Source organism: Podarcis cretensis (assembly GCF_951804945.1).
Source record: "Podarcis cretensis genome assembly, chromosome: 7".
Taxonomy (NCBI): domain Eukaryota; kingdom Metazoa; phylum Chordata; class Lepidosauria; order Squamata; family Lacertidae; genus Podarcis; species Podarcis cretensis.
Window position 1 is genome coordinate 90,909,967 of NC_137176.1, and position 23,161 is coordinate 90,933,127.

Genomic DNA, 23,161 nt, shown 5'->3' on the forward strand with positions numbered 1-23,161 from the left:
CTCAACATGACCGATAGTTACTGATATCCCACAATAAGCCCTGCCTGCTGAAATGGGTTTGCCTGCTGAAATGGGTTTGCAGGTGAAATCAAGCACGCTCAGACAGAATTGCAGAACCAGCAACATCGCAGGTTATAGGAGGCTCAGCCTTGGCCAGTTGGCATGGATTGGTACCCTAAGCAGAGGGTGAACAGCTGCATTGTGGATCCATGCTCCTCCCAACCAGTCAAGACCAGCCAGGAGAAACGGGATTTTGCTGGCGGGAATCGCTGTCTCTTCAGCAATGTCATTTCCCAAAGGGGCCAGACAGATGCCTCTGGGTGTCCCTTAAGTGGGGCAAGGAGACAATGGCCTTCCCTTGTTGCTTGCTCTCCATCAGCGGGCAGCCCGAGGTGCATTGCCTCTGAAGCTGGAGGTTGTATTCAATTATCACGCCTAATTACTGCTCTTCTGTTTCCATGTCAAATTTTAAAAGCCAGCAAGGCAGGCTGAAACCCTGCCCACCTGTGCCCTGTTTGGCCAGAGTGGTGCATGCTGTGGTTATCTCCCGCTTGGGCTACTGCAATGCACTCTACATGGGACTACCTTTGAAGGTGACCTGGAAACTGCAATTAATCCAGAATGCGGCAGCTAGACTGGTGATTGGGAGCGGCCGCCGAGACCACATAACACCGGTCTTGATAGACCTACACTGGCTCCCAGTACGTTTCTGGGCACAATTCAAAGTGTTGGTGCTGACCTTGAAAGCCCTAAACGGCCTTGGCCCAGTAGACCTGAAGGAACGTCTCCATCTCCATCGTTCTGCCCGGACACTGAGGTCCAGCTCCAAGGGCCTCCTGGCGTAAAGCTACACGGAACCAGGCAGTGAGCCTTCTCGGTAGTGGCGCCCTTCCTGTGGAATGCCCTCAGATGTCAAGGAAATAAACAACTACAGTCTTACCTCAAGTTACAGAAGCTTCAGGTTGTGTTATTTTGGGTTACGGACCGCCGAAACCCAGAAGTACCGGAACAGGTTACTTCTGGGTTTCAGCAGTCGCACATGTGCAGAAGTGCTAAATCATGCTTTGCACATGCGCAGAAGCGCCAAATCGCAACCCGTGCGTGCGCAGACACCTCTGTGGGTTGCGAACACTGCAGGTTGCGAACATGCATCCCGCACGGATCACGTTCGCAACCCAAGGATCCACTGCACCTGACTTTTAGAAGACATCTGAAGGCTGCTTCAGGGTTGCTACAACCAGCAGAAAAATGATTAAGTGGTCATTAAGACCCTCAGCGATTTATAAGTTGTCTGGCGGGGATGTGGGGTGTGGCAAGAGGAGGTTAAGGGGTGATATGATAGCCATGTTCAAATATATAAAAGGATGTCACATAGTGGAGGGAGAAAGGTTGTTTTCTGCTGCTCCAGAGAAGCGGACACGGAGCAATGGATCCAAACTACAAGAAAGAAGATTCCACCTAAACATTAGGAAGAACTTCCTGACAGTAAGAGCTGTTCAACAGTGGAATTTGCTGCCAAGGAGTGTGGTGGAGTCTCCTTCTTTGGAGGTCTTTAAGCAGAGGCTTGACAAGCATATGTCAGGAGTGCTCTGATGGTGTTTCCTGCTTGGCAGGGGGTTGGACTCGATGGCCCTTGTGGTCTCTTCCAACTCTAGGATTCTATGATTCTATTCTATGATTCTAAGGCTATTTGGGAACCATCATTCTAAACTTTAAAGCCCCAAATGTTTTAGATGTCTCCTCAAATGGGGAGCTGCTCCAAACCCTTGATCGTTTGGGCTGCCCTTTCCCAGCCAACCATTCAAAGAATCGTGGAATTGTAGAGTTGGGAGGGATCCACGGATCATCTAGTCGAACCCCCTGCAATGCAGGAATCTCAGCTGAAGAATCCCTGTCAGCTGCTATCCCTTCTCTCTTGCCACACTGCTTTTAGCTCCAAGGCCTTTTTGCAAACAGTCCAGACTGATGGCCGCTCTCCAGTCCTGATGCTTCACAGACCAGCCTTGCTAACCAAGATTCCTTCCAATTGGCCAGGCCAATAATTGCATTTCTAGACCTCCTGCATGCAAAGCCAGAGGTTCCAGGACTGAGCTATCCCGCTTTCCCCACTGCCGTTTCTTCCTGCGTTTTTTACGAAGCCCGCCTTCTGCAAGACAATGAGGACTAGGGACTTGCTGTCCTCAAGTGGAGCCGAAGGCAGCAGCGTAAAAAAAAAGCAAGTTTTGGGCTGGACTTGCTTCCTGCACGCTGAACTGCCGAAAGGGGCCGTGTGGAGGTCGTGCATCCTGTTCGGTCCAAAGGAGACTGTCTCCAAGGGATACAGGGCAAAAGGCAAGGGAGCAATGCATTTCTACATCTCGTTAATAAAATCATTTCCCTCCTGCTGCTCATCAGGCGGAGAACATTAGCTGAGGGAGGGCCTTCGGTGGGGAGCCGGGATGCGGTTTGCTGCTTAATGATTTAGAATAACAACCGTGTGTTAACAGAGCCTAGGATAGCCAATTACCAGCTTTAACTGCAGAGCCCAATTGCAAAAGGGGGGGGGGAGATCACTGATGATTCAAGGACTGCCATATTGCAGCTGACATTTATAGGGAAATGACGCAGTTTAGAAGGATGAGGGTGAAACGCAAGTTTGCAAAAGAGGCAGCAGCTGACGTTTCCAAGGGAAGGTGGCCGGGAGGGGGAGAGCCCCACCCTCCTTGGTCTTCGCTTTTGACTCAGGGGCTCCCAAATGCCCACTCAGGGGCAGTGATGTCATTTCTTCCAACCAGACCTTAAATCTACCAAGACAAAACCTGTCCGGAAACCCCCCACAGCGCAAGGGCACCATCAAAATTCAACGGTGCTCTGCTTGTTTTTCATTGCGAAGCTTGCTAATGTTGCTAACATTGTTTGGCGGATTATGAGTGCTGTGTCGCTTTGTGAAATTTCATAAAGCCACTTCCGCCTACAAAGGAGGTGGTGCTGCGGGCGTCAGGCCCCCACCATGTGCGCGGCGGTGGGCTCTCAGCCTCCACGCAATTGAGGGAGTCCCCCACCGCGTCACCCCCTGGACAGCCAATCGGCTGGCTCAGGGGGCGTGGCCTGCCCTATTTAAGGCAGGAGTGACCGGGGATCTCCCTCTTTTGCCGCCTCCAACTGCTCCTGCTTTTCTCAGCTTCCCACCCTATAAGGTTTTCGTTCCTTGACCTTGCTATGGACCTTGCTTGGTTGGTCGCCATTGAGGGGCCTGGTAGGATTTTTTTCCACTTGGCAAATTGGCACCAGCCACTTGGTTTTCACCTACCTCGTAGCAAATCATCACAACTTTCTTGGTATTGGCGGTTAGGCATTGGTATCGTTCTGTAGATGGAAGAGGGGAGGAAGCGCCATCACCTGCCCCACATATTGAAGGGTAGTCCAGTAAAGGATTCCGGGGGGCGTGGCCCTGTCCAAAGCCAATGGAGGTGAGGGCCTAAGGCACGCCCCCTAGCGGTGACCCCGGGGGAGTCCCTAGTTGATGTGCATCAGCAGGATTCCCCCTACTGGTGGTTAACCCTTCCCGGACTTCAAGTGGACGCCTGAAGCCGGATAGTCGGTTAGGACCAATGCCTAAACCAATACCGGATAGTCGGTTAGGACCAATGCCTAAACCAATACCGCACCTGTAACCAATAAAGTTGTGGCCATATTTAGCCCATTGACCTTAAATAATTGTGTAATGTGTCTTTATTTCCACTGGGGGGGGCAGGAACTCGCCACGCTGGTGGGGGCAGGAACTTCTTGCAGTTGTGCTGCTCGGCCTATTTTTTGTCATTAACGGTGTTTTATAGAAGGTGGCTGTTTTACAGAAACGAAGCAACTATTCCAGCCCTTACCCTTTCGGGTTATTTTACTTGGCCGATATTATCGGGGGAAAGCTGAAAAGAAAGAAAGAAACCCTCGTGCTTTGTGTGTTCCCCGTGCGCAAGCAATGTCTAGCTCAAGAGCCACCAAACTCGTTTCGTGCCGGATCTCATGCTGTATTTTGCTGGGCCTCGGAATAGGGCAGCCAACGTTTCCTAATACCTTGAGCTGACCAGGTGTCCCCTTCCCCTTCCTCGCTGCCTTACCTTTCGTGTCGTTCACCGGATCCATGTGCCTGTAGATGTACCCTTCCAGGTAGGAGTGGAACTTGGGCGTGGGAGGGAAGAAAGCCAGGCAGATGGACATGAGCTCCCAGCCCCGGGCAAGGCTCTCGTAGCGGAAGTTCTCCGTGGTCTGACGGCACAGCTGGATGTAGAGTTCGTCCCGGAGACCCTGCATGCTCCAGCCCTTGGTGGCGATCTCCAGGGCCACGTTGAGCTGGTCCGCCTTGGCCCTCCGGTCCCCCATATACATCTGGATGAGCTTGAAGATCTCGCACGCTTCCTTCTTGACGTTGCGGTCGGTGGTCATGATCATGGGCTTCTTGATGGACTCGCTGCTCCAGGCCAGCATGTTGGCGATGGAGACTTTGCGGCGGAAGAGGCCCTGCGTGTGCTTGTTGAAGTGCTTGGAGGCCCAGTTCTCGATGTCCGTCTCTGAGGAAGGCTTTCGCAGGTTGAAGGTGGGGAAGACACAGCTGGTGCTAGGCATCATGTTCCGGTTCTGGCGGCTGCTCTCAAACTGTGCGCAGGCACCCAGGTCCTCCGACTGGAAGGGGGGGACAGAGAGACAAGGCAAGAGTGAAGAGGCGGGCAGGGCAACCTGCCTACATAGTCCAGGGTGGATAAAAATCAATGATTATTTTAAAAATCAAGATTTTATTATTATCATTTAAATCAGATTTTTAAAATCGGATTTTCAAAATAAAATGCTTTTGGAGGAAAATTTCTTTCTAAAGGTAGTTTTCTATTTTAAGTGACATTATAGACCAAAGGCTATTCACTGGGACATAAGGATTTGTTTTAAGTTTTTCATGTGTGCCAAAAAAAAAGTTTTTGTTTTTTTAAATGTTTAACCACATCAGTTAACAAACATGGATAAAGGTAAAGGTAAGGGGACCCCTGACCACTAGGTCCAGTCGTGGCCGACTCTGGGATTGCGGTGCTCATCTCGCTTTATTGGCCGAGGGAGCCGGCATACAGCTTCCAGGTCATGTGGCCAGCATGACTAAGCCGCTTCTGGCGAAGCAGAGCAGCGCACGGAAACGCCATTTACCTTCCCGCCAGAGAAGTACCTATTTATTTACTTGCACTTTGATGTGCTTTCAAACTGCTAGGTTGGCAGGAGCAGAGACTGAGCAACAGGAGCTCACCCCGTCACGGGGATTCGAACCACTGACCTTCAGATTGGCAAGTCCTAGGGTCTGTGGTTTAACCCACAGCGCCACCCACGTCCCTTAGTCCAAAGGCTATTTATCAGGAAATAAGGATTTGCTTTAAGTTTTTCATGTGTGCTAAAACTCAGTCTAAGTTTTTGGGTTTTTTTAATGTTTAATCACATCAGTTTACAAACATGGATACATATGCTATAATGTTATTGCTTTAGTTAGATAAATTGTTTAAATTGTTATTAAGGAAATGGTTATTTTTCTCCTTCCAATGAAGTACAGCAGAAAAGTTGCCCAAATATAAACAGTTAACTTATTAAACCTCACAATAATTTCATAATTATCTGTCTGTGTATTTCTAATAGTTTAACCAAATCATGATTTTTGGCATAACTACTCTGAAAAATTATTATACCAAAAATGAAACCTTCATCGGGTTGTAAATATTAAGATTATACCAGCAAGAAAGAGTCCTTCTGTAAAAAAAATGATTTAAATCAAGTCTTAAGGACTAGTGATTTAAATTGTAATTTAAATTAAATCAAATCCACCCTTGCTGGATGCCATTCAATTGCAGAGCTGGAAGGGGTCCACCAAAGGTCATCTAGGCCAACCCCCTGTACTGCACACAGGAGGAACCCTCCCCTCCCGTGAGATGGCCCCCAATATACACCCACTGGACCGCTTCGATCAGCAGAGATGCCACTGCTGCAGGCGCCACATAATACTCGTTCTGCATTTGTAATAATTCGATCTCTTAGTATGGCAGCACCCACACTTTGGAACTCCCTGCTGATTGATAATAGTAAGAGCTGCTCCCGCTGTGGAACTTTCTCCCTTGGGAGAGGGTGGCCTCTCCTGCCTTGGAGGTTTGATGGCCATTTGTCATGGATGATTTAGCTGAGATTCCTGAATTGGCGGGGGCTGGACTAGATGACCCTCGAGGTCCCTTTGCAACTCAACAATTCTACGATATCACTATATTTTTTCTGGTGCCTGCTAAAAATGGTTTTGTTCATAAAGGCCTCCCCAGATGTTAAGAAAGCTGTTGCGAGTTTTAATCTGTTTTTAGTCTGTTATTTTAACTTTTCGATAGCAATTTCCTTTTGGGTGACTTTATTGTTTTATCTTTTCCACAAACCGCTTTGAGGTTGTTGCTGTTGTTTACCACCGAGTGGCATATAAATTTTATGAAATAAAGTAAATAAGTAAGTGACCAGCACCCATCATTCAGCCCAGACACCGAGGTCCAGTGCCGAGGGCCTTCTGGCGGTTCCCTCCCTGTGAAAAGCCAAGTTACAGGGAACCAGGCAGAGGGCCTTCTCGGTGGTGGCTCCTGCCCTGTGGAATGCCCTCCCATCAGATGTCAAAGAGAAGAACAACTACCAGACTTTTAGAAGACATCTGAAGGCAGCCCTGTATAGGGAAGTTTTTAATGTTTGATGTTTTATCGTGTTTTTGATATTCTGTTGGGAGCCGCCCAGAGTGGCTGGGGTATGTATGTATGTATGTATGTATGTATGTATGTATGTATGTATGTATAAATAAATAAATAAATAAATAAATAAATAAATTTATTATTATTATTATTATTATTATTATTATTATTATTATTACCTGCCCCGGAGTTGAAACCCTCCCAACTTCCCACCCCTCTTGGCCAGTTACAGTGGTTCTCAACCTGTGGGTCCCCAGATGTTGTTGGACTACAACTCCCATCATCCCTGAGCTCTGGACTTGCTAGCTAGGGGTGATGGGAGTCGTAGTTCAACAACATCTGGGGACCCACAGGTTGAAAAAGGCTGATCTAGGGCCTGTTTTGCAGAACAGTCCCACCAATGACGTCACTTTCCCACAAATTTGGCCGACATTGGAATCATCTCCCCCTCTATTTATTAACCATATTTTGTGGTCCGGGCCCATAGTTAGAGCTGGTTAATTGATAGCCCTCGGAGGGAAAGAGTCAGAACTTGGGGGACAAATCTCTTATTTGCACCTAGAAAAGTAACAGCTGAGTAATAGCTTGGGGACAGATTCCTGCCTAAGATTCCAGGGAAACTGAGGCTGAACCTTTCTGCCTGGCGCTCCGTGTGTACAACATCCCTGAGGAAAGCCTAAATACCTTCTTATAGGACTTCCCTTCCATTCTGCTCCACTAACATTCATTTCTCAGCCAGGATGGAGAGAGTTAAACACTTCTCCTGGCCCCCATTGCAATTCCGAAAAGAAAAGACAACCTCAGCGAACAAGATACTCATTTCTCCAATGATGCTTTCTGAACAATGGTAGCTGTCATGGAGATATTCATTGCAAAGGCTCACAGGTGGCAGAGCAAACCGTGGCGTTTTGCAGCAACTCAGCTCCTCTGCTAATTTGTTTAGGCCGGACTTCGCTTCTGCCAGCTTCTGCCAACCTGGCAAAACCTCCAGATGTTTCGGGCCACCGTACGTCGTCACCCAAAACATCTGGAGGGCACCAGGTTGGCAAAGGCTGGTGTAGGCAGCTTGTAGTTCCAAGGGCCTAAATAAACTCTCCCTTTCCCTAGATCACAGGAACTAAAGGTGAGATCCTCTGGAGAAGACAAGAATCTCTCGCTGGGTCACTGACTGCGCCACTAACACACATGTGCATATTGTTATATTATCATTGCAATCAAATCCTTGCCAGGGGTATTTTTAATTACCCAGATTTGAAGGCTTTTAAAGTCGCCATCTAAGCTCCCACTTAGGCCCCAAAGAATCTGGGGCGTAGCAAATCGTTTCCAAACACCGGGAGTGCTTGGGAGCAAAGACACGCAAACATACTCATCCCTAAAGCTGAGAACAGCCTTGGACTCCAAGCAAGGGAGCAAAGAGACCAGGAATCGGCTTATAATAAATCACACGTGCGCTGGGATCGGCCTGGAGCGCCATAAATAGCTGTGCAAAAAAGCAGACAGACGGGTGGTGAGCTGAGAAGTCCAAACTCTGGGGAGAGCGAGGAGAAGGAAGAGGGGAGCAGAGAACATAGGGAAAAACCAACACCCCTTAACTTGATCAAATTTATACTCTGCTCGACTGTCAAGAAACCTCAAAGCGATTTACACAAAAAAAGAGAAGATAGTGCAATGAAATCACCGCTAAGAAAAATAGATTTAAGACATATGGAAAGTTAAAATAGCAATAGACCAAGAACCAAGAAAAAAAGTCACGTCAGCTTTCTAACTAAGCCTGTCCACATGAGGATGTTTTTAGCAGGCACTGAAAAGAGTACAGTCGTACCTTGGAAGTCGAATGGAATCCGTTCTGGAAGTCCGCTCGACTTCCGAAACATTCGGAAACTAAAGCACGGCTTCTGATTGGCTGCAGGAAGCTCCTGCAGCCAATTGGAAGCCGCGGGAGCCCCGCCGGACGTTCGGCTTCCAAAAGAACGTTCGAAAACCGGAACACTCACTTCCAGGTTTCGATTGTTCAGGAGCCAAGACGTTTGAGATCCAAGGTACTACTGTACAGGGTGCTCGCCTGGAATCAATCGGCAGGGAGTTCCAAAGGAGAGGTGCTGCTGCACTAAAATATCGAATTCTTACAAACGTGGAACGGGTGTCATGCAGCGCCCGCAACGGTGCCAGTTCTGTCCATCGATCCTGCAGGTAAACTGGTCTCAAGTTGTTAATGGCTTCGAACGCTAATAGTAACACCTTGGGCTTGCCCCCGTCAGTAACTGGCAACCAGGGCAGATCTCTGTTCTGTGCCCAAGGCCTCACTCCTGTCAGCCCTTGCGCTGCAGCTCTCGGATGAAGCGCAAGGGAAGTCCCACACAGAGCGCACTGCAGTAATCTAGACATCAAGAAACAAATGCACGGACCCCCTTGGGTGGAAGGGCTTTGAAGAGCTTCCCAAGAGCCTTGGGCCGGGGAAGAAGCAGAGGGGCATTGAGGTGAAGGTCCCCCAGGCCACCTTGGGTCCTAAAATGGGCAGGGGCTCTTATGGCTCCTGGAAATTGGAAATGGCATGCGTTCCTTGGAAGCTGGGCAAGGAAAAAAACAAGATGGAGGGGTCATCAGCTGCTCAGCTCTGGCTCACCGCATCTGCCATGGCTCTCACAGAATCTTAAGAGTTGGAAGGGACACCCAAGGCTCATCTAGACCAACCCTCCCAATGCAATGCAAGAATCACAATTGTCTTCCCATCTCCCTGCCCCCTAATCAGCCAAGAACAGGTACCATCCATCCATTGACCTTGATCAGCAACTTGGCATGCGGGTAGATTGGGTTGATCTCATGCCCTTACGGCAGTGGGGTCAGTGGGTCTGGCTGTTAAGCGGCAGGGGGGTGGGCTAGATGACACTTGGGACCCCCTTCTGACTCTACGATTCTTTTATTCTGCTGGCGGTTGCTAAATGCTGATGGATGCTGATACGTACCTACGGGACCGCCTCTCCTGGTATGTCCCACGGAGGACCTTACGTTCTTCAAACAAAAACATCTTGGAGGTCCCGGGACACAGGGAGGTCGGGCTGGCCTCAACCAGAGCCAGGGCCTTTTTGGCTGTGGCTCCAATTTGGTGGAACGCTCTGTCACAAGAGACTAGGGCCATGCGGGACTTGACATCTTTCCACAGGGCCTGCAAAACGGAGCTGTTCCACCAGGGCTTTGGCCAAGGCCAAGGGCTTTGGTCTTCCGAGACCTGAGCCAAAGTGAATCTGCCGAATGACTTCCTCCCAGGTCCCTTCAATTGGAGGTGGCAAGAACAGAAGCGGGGATATTTCTGCATGCAAAATACCGAACTACAAACCCTGCCCCCTTATCCCTTGAAGTCTCAGCCAAGGAAGGAAGCTTCCCTGCTTGGGATGACATTTGACAGCCCATGTTAAACAGGCCAGGGGGGGCTTCAAGCCCTCTATTTCTGCGGCTTGGCTTTCCTCTTCTGAATCTCCATCTCCCAGCAACACCAGGCTGCTGAGCAGAGAATCGTTTCCCCCAAGGGTTTGGATTGCTTGGCGTAGAGAGGAAGAGGAGAATGCTCTCCCTTTAGAAAAGAGCAGATTCAAATGAACAAACAGAGATTGAAATTTATTTCAGAAGCCCCTTCCAGGGTGCCTTTATGAATTAGAGGGAGAGAAAGGGAGAGAGGAAGATCGGAACAGGCCCCTTGATGCAACGCAGAGCACCAGCCTGCTCAATGTATGACTCATCCGAGTTTCTTTGAAATCCTCTCCCCACTATGTTACTCACACAAAGCCTTTCATTTCCCAGAATCAAAATACTTTCCAGCTATTTTTTCGTGTGTGTGTGTGTAAATGTCAGCTGCTCAGCGCTTCCAAGATCAGAAGTGAAAAAGCCCAGGACGCGGTTCAAAACCTAAGATTTTGATACCCTGGCAAGCTTCGCTTAAGCGCCGCACTTGGCTTGGTTAATCATCCTGCAGCCCTACCTCACAGTCGTGCTTCCCATCTTTTAATTTTTATCTGTTGCCATAGCTGCTCTCTCTTATTATAGAATGAAATAAAAGAAAATCAAAGGGGGGGGGAGGAAAGAGAGAGGCGTGCATTCAAAAGCGTCGTTCTTCGCAGAGGAAAGAACATTGAGAGGCCCGTCCTTTCCCAATTTGAATTGTTATTATTCTGTATGTCAGCTAAGAAAGCCTTACACGAGCGCAACATCTGATAAACACTGGCTGGGGTTTGGGCAGATGGACTTGGTGCATCTCCAAGCTCACTGGAGAATCTGCTATGGGGCTCAATAATAATAATAATAATAATAATAATAATAATAATAATAATAAAAATTTTATTTATATCCCGCCCTCCCCAGCCGAAGCCGGGCTCAGAGCGGCTAACAGCAATAAAAGTAACACAGCATTCTAAAATCAATTCATTCTAAAATCAAACCAGAATCAAATTAATGGCAACCATTGGGCTAGAGTTCTATGAGGATTACCGAAGGAGGGAGTCAGACTGCGCCTTGGCCAAAGGCCTGGTGGAAGAGCTCTGTCTTGCAGGCCCTGCAGAAAGATGTCAAGTCCCACAGGGCCCTAGTCTCTTGGGACAGAGTGTTCCACCAGATCGGGGCCACAGCCGAAAAAGCCCTGGATCTGGTTGAGGCCAGCCTAAGCTCCCTGTGACCCAGGATCTCCAAGTCAATCCTTCAAATGGTAGAATTTTGACTTGCTTAATAACAACCCTAAGAGATATCCGTGAAGCCAGACTGAGCACTGTGTGGCACCTCACCTGTTGCTGGAAACCCAACTCCCATCATCCCTCAGGCAGGGGGATTGCCCATGGTCAACAATGATGGGTGCAGCTGTTGAACAACATCTGGGGGGCCACAAGATCTCCAACCTGTCTTAAAGCATCTGGGGTGACTGGACAGACCAGCTGCCTCCACCAGCCTTGCCTTTAGCTCAGCATCATCTCCTGATTCCTGGAAGACCAAGCGGCTTCGAGGAGAGGGGAAGTAGAGACACTGGTTGGTTTGGTGGTTTAATAGAGCAAACATCTCAGAATTCTAGAATTGTAGAGTGTGGACGGGAGCCCAAGGGTTATCTAGCCTGTGAAATGTAAACCAGAGGCATCAATGAAAGCAGGTCTCCAGTTTTTTTAGCGAAGAACCTAAGGACGTAAGAACAGCCTGGTGGATCAGGCCCTCAGCTCTCATTGCTCTGGTGCTGCTGGAGAAACAGTTTGGTTTACGGGTATCATGGATAAATTGACATAGGCCAGCACAGGAAATGGATTAAGCTGCAACTGTTGGCAAGTGAAGGTCAAAGATGACGAAGAATGCACAGAAGTGGCAGGAGCCAAAGGGGCTGGACATAGGACACAGGAAGCTGCCTGGTGATACAAAAGAACCACAGAATTGTAGAGATGGAAGGGCCCCCAAGGGCCCCTGCAATGCATCTAACTCAGCATTGCCGAGACCAATTCGCAGTGGCTCTCCAGGGTTTCAGGCATCCCTGGAGACACCAGGAATTGAACCCGGGACCCTCTGCATGCAAAGCAGAGGCCCTATCATTGAGCTGTGTCCCGTCCCCCAAAGGACACCGAGCAATACCAATACAACTCAGGCTGGAGACAACAACTCTTCTATAGCCTTAGTTCAAGGATGCCCAATTTAGTAGTTTCAAAATCAGGGTTAGAGCACAAGGGCAAAGCATATCCCAAATTCAATCCCTGCCGGCATCTCCAGGTACAGCCAGGAACGTCCCCTACCCAAAACCCTGGAGGCAGCCACTGCCAGTCAGTACAGACTATACTAAGCTAATGGAATAATAGTCTGACTCTGTGAAAGACCAATTCCTGTGTTCCACAGCCCTAATCCGATCCCCAAAGAGGTCCTTCTTAAATGTTCCCTACTCTCCCTCGTCATCAGAGGGACGATTGCTCCCAAGACAGACCCTTCCTGAAAGGGGCACCTGAAGCACCAGCACCTTACCTGGGACGGATGCAGGTACGGCTCTGGCGACGCCAGGTTGGTCTGCACCGACACGCTCTTCTCCAGCAGGATCTGGGGGAAGCCGAGCTTCTCAAAGGTGTTGCGCTTCCAGTGCTTGTTCTCCTGTTGGGCCAGCGCCTCGTCCTCGCTGAAGGCCCGCACCACGGGCCCCGGCATGGGGAGAGGCACCGCTCCGTCACTCTCATAGCCTGAGCCGTCCTTCTGCGAGTCCCAGCTGCTCCTCTGCCGCATGTGGTAGTGGGCTTGCTGGGCCTCCCACGCCAGCCGGGCCTGGGCTAGGAAGGGCTCGGGGAAGCCCCGGTTCGACTCAGCCTCCACTGAGCGGCTCTCCATGCGGTTCATCTGGGGGCGGCTGCAGCCTGAGGGCGCCCTCTCCTCCGTCAGCCCTTCCTCCCGCTCGCCCGAGCCGTCGGTGGAGGAGGCGTTGGGGTCGTACGAGAGCGATGGCTTCCGGCTTTTCCTCTTGCGCGTGCCGGGCGAGTAGCCGGTGGAGGACATGGTGTTGTGCTGGCTGGACCATGACATGGAGTCGTCCCCCTGCGAGACGGGTGGGCTGTGCCGGAAGTCCGCCCCTTCCATGCTGCTGTAGTCGCCGGACTTGACCTCCAGCCGCTGGTCCCTCACCAGGCAAGGGCTGTGCTGGAGAGAGTAGGAGCCGCCGATGGGGTTTGGCGAGTATTTGTGCCGCAAGCCGGTCTTCATCTTGGGGCTGGAGCCCGACTGCTCGACGTAGACCAGCTGCCGGACGTACTCCTTGCCGGCGGGGCTGTACTCCAGGCTCATGAAGCGGTCGGGCCCCTTCTGCTTGGTCAGGACCAGCTGCTGGTAGGGGGAGTTGGAGCCCTGCTTGGGCGACTGCAGGAAAGGGTGCGGCTTGCGGATCGGGGACTTCTGCGGAGAGCCGGCCTTGTAGCTCCCGCTGGCCTCAAACTGCATGTCCACAGGCGGCTCGTCGTAGATTGGAGCCTGGTACTCCATGGGTGGCTCCTCGTACAAGGGCGGCTCGTAGGCATAGCGCGGAGATGACGGCTGCGACTCGCTGGAGTGCTTGCGGTGCTGGGCCTGGAGCGGGGAGCAGAAGGAGTCGCCGCGCCCCAGCAGCGGGGAGCAGCTGCCGACGTGCTCGGCCCGCTTCAGAAAGGGCGACTGCTTCCTCTCCGGGAAGAAGACAGAGTTGTCCGAGTCAGGGGCAAAAGTCTGGAGGTTGGGGGATGGCTGGCCGCCCGAGGGCCGGCGCGACCGCGTGCCCTGCTGGTTGTCGGGGGTGTAGCCGTTGCCCTGGTGCATGAGGAAGCTGGGCTCACGGTCCGTCACCTTGATGAGCATCCGCTCCTTGGTCCCCGTGTTCCACCGGAGAGATGATGCCCTGGGACACGGAGAGAGGCAGAACACAAGGCAGCCGTCAGAAGCAGGAACAATGCAAGAAGCACCTTTTTATTTTTACACACACACACATATATATAACGTATTTCATTCCCTACCGTATTTTTCGCTCCATAAGACACACTTTTCTCTTCCTAAAAAGTAAAGGGAAATGTCTGTGTGTCTTATGGAGTGTTCCCTGGAGCCGAATTGCCCAGGGGCGAAAAGCAGATCATGCTTCTTTAAAAAAAGAAAAAGAAAAAGAGGGAAGTGGGTGTTGAAACAAAGCCACTAATCAGCAAGCAATTGGGGAGGGAGATAAGGGACGCTAGCAATAAAAGAGGCTGCCTGGGAGGAGGGAGGTAAAAGCCCATGGATCCTCAGGATTTTTGCACGGGGTCACCCCAAATTCACCATCAGATCACATAGCATATCCATGGCTACAGCCTGCACACAAAAAACCCCACGCATCCACTGTTTCGTGGGGCCGCAATGGCACAAAAACGTGGTTACAAAGCACGGATCCACATGGATTCTCAGGATTTTTGCATTGGGCTACCCTAAACTCACTGTCAAATCACACAAAAATCATACACTCACTATTTCGTTCAGAATACTTTTTTTTTCTTGTTTTCCTCCTCTAAAAACTAGGTGCATCTTATGGAGCGAAAAACACGGTATAACAATGCAAACGCTTGAGAGGTACAAAAACAGTGGCTTGCCGGTTTCAAATCATATGGTCCACAACTTAAGAGATGTGGAGTGGAGAAATGATTGTGGCAGAGAGATAAAAGCAATGTTATGAATAATAAGATTTTGGTTCCACAGAAGCACAGCGGAGTGGACGGTAATAAGTTCTGGATTACAACCAAATCAAGATATCATACTTTGCAATAACACGCCAGCTATAAAGTTTGCCTTTTGGTATAAGTTGTGAACCAACGCCACGTAGCTGCGTAGTCCGAAGGTTTGGCTTTACCCCTGGAAACTCATAAAGAACAAGTGAGTTTTTCAGATATGGCAAGAAATAAGACCTTCTTAAACCAGAACTTTTCAGAATCTTAAAGCCAAGTTAGTCCCTGGAAAATGCTTAGTCAAGCAGCGACAAGAAGTTCTGAAAATATTCTTACTCTTTTACAGCACCAGTGAACATACACAAAGCTAAGAGGGACACAGTGGGCTTTGTTTGGGGCACACAATATTACAGTGTGTGCAGATCAGAGCATCCTTATTTTGAGGGTCTTTTCAGAACTTGGCACACGGCAATCTGGTGAGATGTTGAAGCATCTGCAAGATCTACAGGGGAAGCAACACTTGTAGTGGTCAAGGGGTTCCATGATTCATCCTGAATCAAAACTGCTACCAATGCTCCACATTAGTTGAGCGCTCATCCCAAATGGGAAAAGGGAAATGGAAGAAACAGTAAGCATCAAGGAACTGGAATCAACTGGTGTGTGGATGGGATCTGTGGCTACGGAGATGTAAATGTGAGGTTGGTCAATGGCAGGACAGGGCAAACGTCAGGCTTATGGGATCTTGGGAGATGGGAGATCCTTGCTAATCTGCTAATCTCTGAGTAGAGATATACCATCAGATCTCTGGTCTACCTCCAGCCAAATATGCAGGTAACAGGTGCAGGAACTTCCACTCACCCAGACTGAAGGCAGAAAAGCACCAGGGGCTTATCTCCACCAGATGGGCCATTCGAAGGTTAGTAATAAAGGACCACCACCATTCCTAACAGGATGCGGGTGGCGCTGTGGGTTAAACCACAGAGCCTAGGGCTTGCTGATCTGAAGGTCGGCGGTTTGAATCCCCGCAACGGGGTGAGCTCCCATTGCTCGGTCCCTGCTCCTGCCAACCTAGCAGTTCGAAAGCATGAAGTGCAAGTAGATAAATAGGTACCAGTCCGGCGGGAAGGTAAACGGCGTTTCCGTGCGCTGCTCTGGTTCGCCAGAAGTGGCTTAGTCATGCTGGCCACATGACCCGGAAGCTGTACGCCGGCCAATAAAATGAGATGAGCGCCGCAACCCCAGAGTCGGCCATGACTGGACCTAATGGTCAGGGGTCCCTTTACCTTTACCTTTCCTAATATAATTACCTGGACACATATCTCCAGCAGACCCGAGAATGCATTTGATAGCCAACCCTGATGCCAATGCATGTTCCTTTTGCTCATGGGGTTCTGCGCCATGTCCAAACCAGGCTGGCTACTCCTGCCCTACATTTTCCAGGCCTGAGATCCTTTTGACTGGAGATGTCACAGACTGAGCCTAAGATCTGCCGTGTGCAGAGGCCAACGAAACACTGATCTGTCCTCTTCTATACTTGAAGAAGGCTCTGAGGCCCAGGAGTCAAAGCTGTCCCCATGGACTTATGATGGCAAAGTCCTGTCCTCTCCAGCCCCAAACCTGCAAACGTGTACCAGGGAACTTAAGACGACCGATGGACATGGTACAAGGCATGCAGAATTTGCTGGAAGGACCATTCGCCAGAGGCAAACATGGTTGCTCTTCCTTCGCTCATCCCAGCCTGGCCAGGAAAGTCTTTTGATGGAAGGAGAAGGAGGACACGCCATGCCACCCGCTGTATGGGCAATCTATGCAGAAGAAAAATTGTAATCGAGGAGTCAGTGATCTGACATGGTTGCCATCTTCCTTCCTTCCTCTCCTTGTCTCTGAAGTTCTTTGATGGCATGAGAGCAGCCTATAATGTCCTAATCAGTTAGGAGAAAGAGATAGTGATGGGTATCTTCTTGGATGTTGGACATTGTTTTGAGAAGGGAAGGCATGGGCAGGGGGTGACTAATGAATAATCCGCATGTATCTAGCTATCTATAAATCGGATGGCTGTGGGCAAAACTTCTGAGAAAGCCACTTCTGAGCTAGGGAGGAGGTGGGGTTGCGGGCTTCACGATACCAGGGGAATCCTCGGACGCGTCACCCAGCCAGCCAGCCAATCGGCTGGCCCGGGAGGCGGGGCGGCTCTATTTATGGCTGGCATGGCCGAGGACCGCTCTCTTTCCCGAGTCTCAGCTGTTCAGGTTTTCCCTCCCCTCCCACCCTTTAGGCTAGGCTCTCTGACGTTGCTATGAACTTCGGTTGGTCGCTGTCAAGGGGCCTGGTAGGAATTTTTCCAATTGGCAGATTGGCACCAGCCACTTGGTTTTCGCCTACCTCGTAGCAAACCGTCACAACTCCCGGTATGTGCGGTTAGGCATTGGTAGGGGTATTATTATGCAGATGAAAGTGGGGAAGAAGCGCCATCACCTTCCCCCAAATCAAAGGGTAGTCTGGTAAAGGATTCCGGGGGGCGTGGCCTTGTCCTAAGCCTATGGAGGTATGGGCCCACGGCACGCCCCCGAGTGGTGACCCCAGGGGAGATCCTAGTTGATGTGCATCAGCGGGACTCCCCCTACTGGTGGTTAACCCTTCAAGCAAGCGGGCTGAAGCTGGTTAGTTGATAGGACCAATGCCTAAGCCAATTCCTGTAATCAATAAAGTTGTGGCCTAATTTGACCCATTAACTCGAATTCTTGTGTCTCGTGTCTTTATTTCTGAGGGGGGAGGCAGGAACATGCCACGCAAGCTCGTGCACGGACTGATCTGGCTGTGGGGCCATGCAAACTGAAGCTACCTGGGGGAGTCACTTCTCCACTTCTTGAGGGCTTCTAAGTGGCAGATTGAAGTGCATGTTTGGTATGTATGTGCTGTTTAAAAGAACATATTTAATCTTCTCGCCCACTTGTGTTTTGTATTACTTCTGAATCTCATTTTAGAAGAACCACCTTGCATTTGGCAAGACACCCGCCACAGCTGCATACGGAAAGGCTCCTGACCTTTAGGAAAGCAGACCCACATTCCCCGTCTGTGCACTTTTAGGTTCAGCAAAACTCACATTCAGCAGGAATGAAAATAATATTAAAAGGAAGAAAGGGGGAAAGTCACCCTTGACACTCTGGCCCCTGGTTCCTATCAGCAACTCACCATTGCTATTCCAGCGGCATCTCCTCAAGTGAGGAACTCTTGACACTTAATTGGAGTTTGCCGTGGAACCAGAGATTTTCCTTCCCGCTCCCGATTAATATTTCATGCGCAGAAATAATTATAATCTCGTGATCTTCGTGCCATGGCATTAACTTGCTCGGATGGCCCTGCCAAAGTTCTGGGAAGAGTGGCTTTCGGACTCTCTGTCTTGGGACAAGATGCTTCTTTCCATCAGTGTGTGTCTGCGAAGGAGCCTCTGCGCGTGGCAAGAGAACTCCGAGGCTTTCTAGAGCTCACAGGTGGCAATAATAATAATAATAATAATAATAATAATAATAATAATAATTTATTATTTATACCCCGCCCATCTAGCTGAGTTTCCCAGCCACTCTGGGCGGCTCCCAATCAAGTGTTAAAAACAATACAGCATTAAACTTTAAAAACTTCCCTAAGGTGGGCTGCCTTCAGATGTCAGGTAGTTGTTTATTTCCTTGACATCTGATGGGAGGGCATTCCACAGGGTGGGCGCCACTACCGAGAAGGCCCTCTGTCTGGTTCCCTGTAACCTCACTTTTCACAATGAGGGAACTGCCAGAAGTCCGTCAGAGCTGGACCTCAGTGTCTGGGCTGGATGTTGGGGGTGGAGACGCTCCTTCAGGTATACAGGATCGAGGCCATTTAGGGCTTTAATGGTCAGCACCAACACTTTGAATTGTGCTCAGAAACGTACTGGGAGCCAACGCAGATCTCTCAGTGTTATGTGGTCCCGGCAGCTACTCCCAGTCACCAGTCTAGCTACCGCATTCTGGATTAATTGCAGTTTCCGGGTCACCTTCAAAGGTAGCCCCACGTAGAGCGCATTGCAGTAGTCCAAGTGATGGGGCGCAGAACCTGCTGTGGCCAGAGACAGTGGAGGGCAAGGTCTGGTTGCAAGTGCCCCTGAGCTACAGCCCTCCCCTTCCAAAACACAGGATTTACTCCAAAGATACAACAGAACCGATGCTCCACAAAACGTGTGTGTGTCGATGCAACACACAGAATGCCTTGTTAAAAGGCATATGCGTTCACGTAAAAAAGAGTGCTCTGGCGACTTAGTTTGCAGCCATTGTTTAAGGAAATGCTTAACCACGGCGGCCTCCAAGTGCTTGCCGCTGTCAAAGGTTAAGCAAAATCCTAAGTGTGCAGTTTTGGTTACACTTGGCAACTGCCAGCGCTAATCGAATCTTTGACTCGCAGCTCCCGCGGGCCCTCTTCTCACGGCAGTGAATGCCATATTAAAGGTATAAATGCAGTGATTTAATGGTTAAATTGTAATGCTGAGGCCGTTTCGTCATTGCCTCCACTTAAGAGCGATTATGCACAAAATGCATTAGGTGTGATAATCGGAGTGTTTCCTTTAGCAAAACAAACCTTTTCCTCGGAACATTTTTTCAGGTGGAGCGGGAAGATTCGAAACAGCAACAAGGCATTCATTTATTCATTCATTTTCTGTTCCCTCGCTTTCCTTCCAAAGGGGTCCAGGGCCTCCTTTCAATTTTGGCCACCCGTACCTGGCTCTCTCGGGACGTGGGTGGCGCTGTGGGTTAAACCACAGAGCCTAGGACTTGCCGATCAGAAGGTCAGCGGTTTGAATCCTCGCAACGGGGTGAGCTCCTGTTGCTCGGTCCCAGCTCCTGCCAACCTAGCAGTTCGAAAGCACGTCAAAGTGCAAGTAGATAAATAGGTACCACTCCAGTGGGAAGGTAAACGGCGTTTCCGTGCGCTGCTCTGGTTCGCCAGAAGCGGCTTAGTCATGCTGGCCACATGACCTGGAAAAACTGTCTGCAGAAGCGGACAAACAACCGCCCCCTCAGCGAGATGAGCACCGCAACCCCAGAGTCATTCGCGACTGGACTTAATTATCAGGGGTCCCTTTACCTTTATATATAGGGTGCCTACATACTGCACGGACTGGTTGCATGCCAACATGTGCAAATGGCTTTAGATACCTATTAAGTCCATAAATGAGGGAAGTGGGTGGTGCTGTAGTCTAAACCACAGAGCCTAGGACTTGCCGATCAGAAGGTCGGCGGTTCGAATCCCTGTGACGGGGTGAGCTCCCGTTGCTCAGTCCCTGCTCCTGCCAACCTACCAGTTCGAAAGCACATCAAAGTGCAAGTAGATAAATAGGTACCACTCCGGCGGGAAGGTAAACGGTGTTTCCGTGCACTGCTCTGGTTCGCCAGAAGCGGCTTAGTCCTGCTGGCCACATGACCCAGAAGCTGTACGCCGGCTCCCTCGGCCAGTAAAGCGAGATGAGCGCCACAACCCCAGAGTCGGCCACGACTGGACCTAATGGTCAGGGGTCCCTTTACCTTCACCTGGCTCTCTGTCCCCTGAGCCCCGCAATGCTGGGCCACACTATAAAATTAAATACGCAACAGGCAGTTGCAGATCTTGTTCACTTAGGGCAGCAACAGGTTGGATGAGGCCTAACAAACTGAAGTTGAGGATGGAAGCACTCTGGGTGCATCATAACGGGCCAGTAGCCCACCCTGTCCAGTACAGTGGTACCTCGTGTTACATACGCTTCAGGTTACACACTCCGCTAACCCAGAAATAGTACCTCAGGTTAAGAACTTTGCTTCAGGATGAGAACAGAAATCGGGCAGCGGTGGCGCAGGGGCAGCAGCAGGAGGCCCCATTAGCTAAAGTGGTGCTTCAGGTTAAGAACAGTTTCAGGTTAAGAACGGACCTCCGGAACGAATTAAGTACTTAACCCGAGGTACCACTGTATCTTGTTCTCACGGGGGACAACGAGGTCCCCAACGGGAAACCGGCAATTAGGATTCGAACACAGGAGCCCTCTCCCCTGGTATTCAGAACCACTGCTGCCTCCAGAATACTTGCAGCAAGGAGTTGGAAATATGAAACAACACCAACAATAATAGTACTAATACACTGTAATAACACTCATGGTAGAGTATTTTCATTTAGCAAAGTTGACTGGAAAAGTTAGGGGAGCCCTAAATCAAAAAGTAGATAGAGAATGGATATTATTCAAGGAGTATATAAGATCACACTGTAAAAATGAAACTATCCTGGCAGAATTGAATGATACTTGTGCATAATAAATAACTGGGAAAAATATCTTAGAAGAATATGCAGAAAAAGCTATAAAATAAACTGTGCGGTAAAATCAAGACATTAGAAAAAGTACAACGAGAATGATTGGAAGTTTTTGTTCCAGAAGACTTTATTGGACAAGATATGATGATATAACTGATATTCTTTTTTTGATGTTAATTCTTTCATTTTTATTCTTGTTATTCTTTTTTTTTTTTTCATTTTCGTGTGAAACTCTGCTGTAACCATTTGTAATGTATTTGTATGATGGTATTTTAAACCAATAAAGAAGTTTTAAAACCCCCCCAAAAAGAAGAAGAAGCACTGCAGCCTCCAGCACTGCAGTTGGTGGCCATCACTGCCTGCATAGTTGAACTAGTTGACGGACAATTCCCGTGTTCGGGGCCTGGGGAATAAACTTGTTCTGGGCGGAATTGCCGGGGGTGTGGCATACACCTTGATCCAGGCCCCCATGGCCTTGGTGGGTGAAAATGCTCATCTCTAGCCCTCTTAGGCAAAGATCACAAGACGACCTGGCTGGTAGCCAGATTCTGCGCCCAGATTTGTAGGCACAGATCATCCTCTAGAATAAAACAGCTTACTAGGGAAATGCTGAAGTTGCCCTTTGGGGTGCCCCAGGGCCAATTTTTATGGTAGCCCAAATCTCAGTTGTACGGGTTGTCCAAAATGGCGCCCGGCACTCTTCTTAGCTGCGACACTCCTGCTGTCCGCGCCGGAAAAAACCTCTTTGAGCTTGCCTGAGCACCAGTAGCAGAGCTTGCACAGCGAGAAAGCTGCTGCTTGTGTGGGAATAAATCAGACTGCGAAAGCAGGCTTTCCTCTTATCTCTGAAGTCTTTATTGCATATCTGTTCCAATTCTACAGACAGAGACTCTCACCTAAGAGATCTACAGCAAACCTTTTTAGAACTAAAATACCCAGCAGATGAAGTTAGACAACAGATCAACAGAGCCAGACTGATACCCAGAGAGAACTTGCTGCAAGACAGACCCAAAAAAGAAAATAACAGAACACCTCTAGTCATCACATACAGCTCCCAAGTTAAAACAGTACAACGCATCATCAGAGATCTACAACCTCTCCTGGACAATGACAGTTCTCTTTCTCAAGCTCTGGGAGGAAGACCTTTCATTGCCTACAGACAGCCACCCAATCTTAAACAACTCCTAACCCACAATAATACTACAACCAGACCTAACACGGACACTGGCACCAGAGCCTGCAATAAACCCAGATGCCAACTTTGCTGCCACATACACACGGACAACACCATTACTGGCCCCAACAACATCACACATACCATCTCGGGACTATTTAATTGCTCATCGTCTAACATTGTGTATGCAATCAAATGCCAACAGTGCCCTTCAGCTCTCTATATTGGACAAACAGGCCAGACCTTACGCCAAAGAATAAACGGACATAAATCAGACATCAGGAATCACAAGACAGAGAAACCAGTAGGAGAACACTTCAATCTCCCAGGACATTCTATACAAGATCTCAAAGTAGCTGTTTTACTACAAAGGAATTTCAGAAATAGACTGGAAAGAGAAGCTGCTGAATTGCAACTTATCACCAAACTTAAAACCATGGAGAGTCCTGGTCTGAACAAAGACCTTGGATTCTTATCTCATTATACATGACAAAGCCATTTTTCACCTTCTCACCCCTTGCTTTTTCCTGTAAGACCTATTGCAGTCGTTAAGAGTCGTCAACAGGCTCATCACAGCTATCTGCCAATCACCCATTCCCACCACCCTTCTGAGTAATACCCCTCCCCACCTTCTCACTATATAGAAGGGTCTGGAAACTTCTGTTTCAGTGTATCTGAAGAAGTGTGCATGCACACGAAAGCTCATACCAAGAACCAACTTAGTTGGTCTTTAAGGTGCTACTGGAAGGAATTTTTTTTTTATTGCATAGAATAACATCATTAAATCAGCCCGGTGAGCTGGCCAACATCTCTCCGCTTCCTCG

At 49.4% G+C, this 23,161-nt stretch overlaps 1 protein-coding gene across 3 annotated transcripts in view; it reads right to left on the minus strand.

Moving 5' to 3' along the window:
* Window positions 1-23,161, minus strand: part of ARHGAP39 (Rho GTPase activating protein 39) — a 218,779-nt gene that overhangs the window by 48,935 nt on the left and 146,683 nt on the right. For all 3 annotated transcript variants that reach the window (XM_079984210.1, XM_079984211.1, XM_079984209.1), the window contains exons 4-5: window positions 12,687-14,073; window positions 4,095-4,656 (exon numbers count right to left, since the gene is read on the minus strand). In XM_079984210.1, coding sequence (XP_079840336.1) covers window positions 4,095-4,656; window positions 12,687-14,073 — 1,949 coding nt within the window. The remainder of the gene's footprint in view (window positions 1-4,094; window positions 4,657-12,686; window positions 14,074-23,161) is intronic.